The sequence below is a fragment of the Centruroides sculpturatus genome, unplaced genomic scaffold, assembly GCF_000671375.1.
Source record: "Centruroides sculpturatus isolate CEXI.00-Female unplaced genomic scaffold, Cexi_2.0 scaffold1747, whole genome shotgun sequence".
Classification (NCBI taxonomy): Eukaryota; Metazoa; Arthropoda; class Arachnida; order Scorpiones; family Buthidae; genus Centruroides; species Centruroides sculpturatus.
In genome coordinates, this window is record NW_019385890.1 from 53,329 (window position 1) to 60,300 (window position 6,972).

Consider the following 6,972-nt stretch of genomic DNA (forward strand, 5'->3'; position numbering starts at 1 on the left):
AAAATCTTCCTTTATGATTACGAAGATTATTGCACCAATTGTTGAAATTTGATGGATTAGTTACTAACGGCAGTTCCGTCTAACCTTAAACTCGTGGAACGCGAAATCGGTAATTTAGTATTTAAGATCTCGCAATTTGTGTAATCGTCTGTCGATGAAATATGAGAAAATAGTTGAAGTACATTGTTCGATTATATGTTTTCGTGTTTGGAGGAATCATAACGGAATGACGATCTAATCTCCAATATATTCTTAAAGATTCGCCTGGTATATGCGGCTCGTTAGCTCAGTCGGTTAGAGCGTCGTACTAATAACGCGCAGGCCGTGGGTTCGACTCCCACACGAGCCAGTAGTTTTATTTTGCAGATTGCGAACGTCGTAAACAGACTTTGTTTTTATTTTTGTTTGCTTCTCGACATAACGATAAAGACTTCATCAGTTGAACTGTAGCCTATTTATTTGGACACGCAGTGCGGTCATTAGAATGGCTGTTACGGTGAATCGAACCCGGGCGAGAGCCAGGTATCCTCACCACTAGACTACATGCGAGCACACGCATGATTAAAGTACAATATCTTTCTGCTTCGCGTAAAATTCAGCTGTAAGTAAAGCCACAAGAATTTGCAAAGCTCGAGGATTTCCGATTGTGCAAAGAGCCGAAATTTTACTTAAACAAAAGCCTAACCGAACCAATCTCTAGCCGAGTACAGTGTGGACTGATTTCTTCGTAATATTAGATGTAATAAAGACAGACATTTTTCCAGTTAAACGAGAGTGACCGAAAAGTTGTAAATTTTGGAAATTTCCGTGGACAACAACCGGTCCTAAAACGAATTAGTTAGAAAACAAAAGACGGACAATCTATTAAGTTTAACATATTTAGACTTTTACAGCTATGGTGAGAAACGTTTAAAATGTACAACAACTTTGTCGCGTCCTTTGAAGTATACGAGTGATGCGACAAAAGAGGCATTTGACATTGACCAGTATCGACACCCTCGGGATTTGGCAGCCCGCGTGCATGCACCTATAAGTACCGTCTCTGATTCCACTCGTAGAAAGCTATTTGACTAAGTTTTGTTTTAAGATTTAAAAAGTAAAGAATATTTTATGTTATTTTTATGTACGTTTCTTTACAAAGCTTCATAAAATTGAAGAATATTTTGTAACAGGTATGTATATCCACCAAACATTTTATTTCACCAAGTAAGTTTTTATTATTTTATTTATAATTTTAGCCCTTATATCGCGGCTGGCGATTCAGTATGTAACTGTGATATTTAAAATACATTTAGAGAAGTCTACGGTTTTTATTGGCATATTGAACAAACGATACGAATGGACGGACCCTAGACTATCACTGACGCGCAATTAACTAATTGCCCCTGGAAGTCGGCTTCTTACAAAAACACAGCTTCCCTATCATCAAATGTTGCGGCACGCTACTGTTCTGGTTACTTTTAACGATCTCGTCTTTGTTGTTGACGTCACGATTCTACTAGGTTGATTACACGCACCACGGTATAGAATTTTAACCAATGAAATTGTAAAATTTTCGAAAATGACTAAGACACTTGCGCTCATAGTTTACCTCCTCGTTTCCCTTTCCCTTATTGCGTTTTAAACAGGTTTCCGTTTTGGAGAGGTTTTACTGTATTAAAATTAACTCATCATTAGTTTACCATTTATTATCAAGAGAATCGAATCGTCAAGTAACCAACCAAAGATACTTTTTTTTTTTTTTAAAGTCTTTCAGCCCTGTGTAAAGGCTCCCAAGGGGGCGATCGGGTGGCAAAGGACTAGGCCCGACATATTCGGACGGAGAATCTTCCGAAAAATCGCAGGAATTTTTCGATCCGTCCGGATTCGATTTCGGGTCCCTCAGAGAGATATGCTGCCACCTTAACCGATCGGCCATCAGGATAGCGAAAGATAGTGCCGATATACCTCATTTGAAAAACACTAGATCATAAATTGAAACACCGAACAAAACTTACTGTTTAATTAATTAATGATCAATATACAAAATTCTTTAATTACAGTTTTGTCGGTTTTCAAAGATTGGCAGAAAATTTGAATTTCAGAGAAAAGAAAATTATCGGCAATATTAAATTGATTTTATTCAATTCTATTTTACTTTCCAAACGTATATTTAATAATATAAAGTAATTTTATTTATATGAAATACTTTTTTCAAATCATAATTTTGATGCCTTTCAAATTTTGGCGCCCCAAGTGGCTATTTACATCACTTGTACCCTTAGGCGCCACCTTATGGAATTATATCCAACGTACGAAAATTTAAACATATGTTCCTTTTGACAGCGATATAAATGGATTCGTCGAAGCGATTTGAGAATAAAAGAGTAAATTCTATTTTATTTTTAATATTTTTGATATCAAGAGGTCGTTTCTGTTTCAGTTATTACTAAAAAATCACTGAACACTGGTCGTGGGTTCGCGCGCTCTCCAACCGGTTGGTCACGTGGAGTTTTCCGGGTTTTCTTCACCTCAATGGGTACTATCTTCCCATAGAAAGTTCTCCTGAGAGATATCTTTCCGTTGGCAAATCGCCCACTTGTAGCATTGCTGTATGTTTTATTTGACCGGCTTCAAGTTTAAATATTATTTTGCTGGCAATAAATTTGGTGATTGATTTGTGAATGAGAGACATTGCACTCTAAGGCTATATGGCCAGGCCGGATGGCCGAGCGGTCAAGGTGGCAGCCTACCGCTTCGACTGAAATAATTAAATCCTAAATATGCGGCCGGATGGCCGAGCGGTCAAGGTGGCAGCCTACCGCTCTAGGAAACCCAGGTTCGAATCCGTACGGATCTAAAATCCCCAGGAATTTTTCGGAGGGACGTCCGTCCGGATATGGTGGCCCCTGTCTTTCACCGTTCGCCCGCCCTGTTGTGGGCTTGTCCGAACTCATAATGAGCTTGCTAAAAGAGACCCTTTTAGTGCCCGCAGGGCGGAAGAGTTTTAAGATAATAATAATAATAATAAGCGAATGGCTTAAGAGAGCACTCTCCCACGTTCTTGATTTTCTATCCGTTTTATGTTAATGGGATTGTAGTTAGCAGAGCACCGGGTGGTAGAACAAATTTTTTAATTTGTGCAAAACGTTTATAAAATATAAGTTACTATTCTTACATTTTCAATCAAGGTATAAATACTGTATAATGTTTTAAGAAGATAAATGGCGAATGTTTATTATTATTGTTTTTATTTTTAGCTTTTTCTGCCCTGTGAGAACTAAGAGGGTCTTTTTATCAGGCCTATTGTGGGTCCGGCCAGCACCCATAACGGGGCTGTCGGGGGGGATGAAGAACAGGACCAACACCCCGAAAAATTTTTGGGGTAGACACGTGCTATTATAGAGTAAGTTCTATCGTCGACATAATTCAATGTAAGTGTTACGGCCGGATGAACGAGCAGTTAAGATGGCAATATACCTCCTCCCTGGACACCAGTATCGAATTCGGACGGGTCCAAAAACCCTAGGAATTTTTCAAGGGGGTGTCCCGTCCCTCATCATCCGTCTCCCCCACTGTGGGCCTGGCATGGCTGAACCGATAATGGACTTGTCAAAAAAAAGAGGCCCTCAACTGCCCACGTGACGGAAAGAGTTTTAAAAAAAAATGCTGTATAAATGAATTATTTATATTTTAATTTTATGTTTGATGTTTTTATTAAATTAATTTTTTAGTTTCACTCTAAAAATATAAATAAATAATATTTTTGAATAAGATTCTATACAGATTATTTTACAGCTAAAATTTTTTTAATGATATCATAATATGAAATTTACGGAAATATTTAGTTTTGTTTATAATAAATATTTATCGAATTTTTTAATATGAAATTTTGTAAGTAATATTAATTTATTGTAAATACTTAGCTATTAGAGACATAACGAATGATGTCTATGATACACCATTTTCTGAATTAATCAGTTAATGGATATGTCGTCACTGATGTGTTTTCCAGTGAAGTAGTTTCAACGGGGAGAACCGTTAAAAGATTAAAGCATAAAATGGATTTCAAGTCGTTTTTAAAAGTATTGTTTAGAAGTGATAATGTTTCCTGGACTTTTCTTGAAGTGATTTAAGTGTCTTAAGTGGAAAATCAAAATGAAAAGACATCCTACGAAGAAAAACAAAAATGTTTATTTGTCTACTGTGAAAAAATACTCTGTGTTATTTTCATGTCATATTGTCTAAGAAAACACATTGTTCTTCGACGTTAAAACAATGGCAAGATATGTTTACGCCAACTGTGATGGTAGAAATAGTGTCAATGATGAAAGCGTAGAAGCTATAAAACCTATTTTCTATAATGACGTCGATACTAGAGCCGTCCTACATCATCTGCTAGAACAAAATGCACAAAAAAGAATAGAAATTCTGACTAGTCTGCGTAGTCTCATTAGAAGAAATCGCGGTAACATTCCTTTTCACGGAACCAGTCGATACGCAGTTTTCGAAGTTCTGAGTCATGTCCTGGATGATGTTAGATGGGAGGTGCGATATCAGTGTCTATTGTTAATATCTTCTATATTGCCGCACTTGAATGAAGATTTGGATCTGTGTATGTCTCTGATACTATCCAAATTGATTTCCAATCTAGGTCATGATAATTCTAACGTTTGTTGCGTAACCGTCCAAATTTTGCATTGGTATTTGAGAAATACTTACAATTTACAACAGTTTTTAAAATCTTTTATTCAGTTTGGTCTAGAGAGTGGTGATTATTTGACACGAAAGGGATCCATTCGAAGTATTAATGTGCTGTTTACGGAAGATTTTGCCTGCGAAAATTTATCAATTTTAATTGAATGCTTGGGAAAATTATTAATTGATGGAGATACAACTTTATTTTATCCAGTATTTTTGGCTATGAAAAAAATTAAAGATATTGTGGGTTTCAATACTTTTCATTTGTATTTACAAAGAATTGATAAAGAAGCAGTAAAAATGTATGAAAGAATTGAAAAGAATTCTGGGAAAGAAACATATCCTTTCATAAATAATAATAATAATAATAATAATAATAATAATAATTTAATTCCGTCCAGTGCTGTAAATAGCAAAAATTGCCATGTTAATTCCTTATCCAAGAAAGATGCTAGTGTCTTACTTGAATTTTGTGTAATTGATCAACATACATTAGAAAAATTATTTAGTGAGAATTGGAGGTATCGTGTAGAAGGCATAGAACAAATTAAACTTTCAATTAATCAAATTTCAGACACAAAAAACATTGTAAATCATTTGAATGGATTTTTGCAAATTTTGTCTGTATTTTTAGAGGATAACAGCCTTAAAGTTATAATGTCCACTCTTGATATATTTGAAAATTTAATAGAAAAGTTGAAGGAAAATATGAGACAGTTTCTACGATTAATTGTGACAATAATAACAAAGTATCTTGGTGATGGTAAAGTTGTTATCAGAGAAAAGACAATAAGGATAATCCACAGATTAATGCATTACAATCCTCCAATTTTAGTCCTGAATAATATGTTTGAATGTAAATACCAGCGTAACACAAGACTACGTGAAGAGTTATTAAATCGTGTAACAGCTGCAGTTTTAACTTTTCCTAGTTATAACTTTGAATTTGCATATTTGTGTGAAGCTGTTGCTCCTTTCCTAGTAGATTCAAAACGGAGAGTGAGGCTAGCAGCACTAGAATGTTTTGCCGTCCTTGCTCAAGCAATGGGAACATCTAGAATTGTTTATTTAGTTTCAGCAGTAGATGCTGTAGAATTAAATTATGATAGCGATGGATTGATGGCAGCAGTACAAGCTCGATTAGCGCGACGTGTTTTACCTCGATGTGCTCCAGATGGTTCTGTTTTACATGCTCTCACTCTACCTTCATCAGCTGGAGGACAGAATTGTTTTCTTTCATATTCTGGAGCAGATGTTGACTGGATTATGTCAGCTTCTGGTCCTTTGAGCATTTCTACTCCTTCACGTCATCGAAGAATTGCAACTTCATTGCCCGATATTAATAATCCTAGTTGGCACAATGTGAAAGATATACCTATTAGTAAGAAATTTTCACACACGACCAACAAAAAACAATCTTTCGAAGAATTGCCAGATAAAAATAATGAAATTACTGATGAATTTGTATATATGGATAATTCATATTCACCCAAATATATTTTTGATAAGGTATGAATATCTTTCTTTTAAGAAAGAAGTAAAATGGCCTTTTTTCAAATTGAAATTTTATTAAAATGTTAAACATTTTTTTAAATGTTTCTTCTATTTTTAGAATTTACATTTACCAAAATATTTTCATAATGTACATTCTGAAAGATGTGCTACTATGTCTGAAATTATATAAAAATGATCTTTAAAACTTTTAATGATTTGAAATCTTTAAATTGATATGAATTGACTACAATTATATTTGAATTTTATTTTACTAAATATTTGTTCTGAAGATACAGAATGCAGCATTGAAAACTTTTTGAAAAGGCTGTCTTTGCTTCTTATTTAACATTGAATTGTTCAACTACTCAAAACCGGGTATATAAGAAAGCAAATGTTTTCGGTCGAAAACATTTGCTTTCTTGTAAAATTCTGCTGGAAATTGGTTTCATGTGCTTTGTTCATTGAATTGTTTTTTACCTTTGTAATTTTGTGGTACGAGAAGAAAAGTTGGTAATGTCAATTTCTAAAATTTTATTTAGTTTTTGGCAGTTTTAAATTTCCATCTTTTAGAATTTCAAATCTAAATTTAAAACATTGCAATATATCATAATATCTGTGAAGAGTTTATATAACAAAAGCTTGTCATAGCAGACAAGACAGGATGGATGAGTAAGTTGCTAGGCAACAATTAAAGAATAGTTTGAATATTTTAAGTATTGGTATCTAAATTTAAGCATTTTACATTGTTTAAATATCAAGTGAACCAAAAATGTATTTTTTTTTTTTTTTTACATTTCT

At 34.3% G+C, this 6,972-nt stretch overlaps 1 protein-coding gene and 1 non-coding gene across 3 annotated transcripts in view; both read left to right on the plus strand.

Annotated features, from left to right (window-relative positions):
- Window positions 1-275: 275 nt before the first annotated feature.
- Trnai-aau lies at window positions 276-349 on the plus strand. Its single transcript has one exon. It is a non-coding gene; the product is annotated as a tRNA-Ile (tRNA).
- Window positions 350-3,917: 3,568 nt separating this feature from the next.
- LOC111612427 (TOG array regulator of axonemal microtubules protein 1-like) overlaps window positions 3,918-6,972 on the plus strand; it is a 68,259-nt gene continuing 65,204 nt past the window's right edge. The window contains exon 1 of one of the 2 annotated variants that reach the window (XM_023353640.1): window positions 3,918-6,189. In XM_023353640.1, the coding sequence (XP_023209408.1) occupies window positions 4,258-6,189 (1,932 nt within the window). In that variant the 5' untranslated portion in view covers window positions 3,918-4,257. The remainder of the gene's footprint in view (window positions 6,190-6,972) is intronic. The other variant, XM_023353639.1, reaches the window with a different exon arrangement.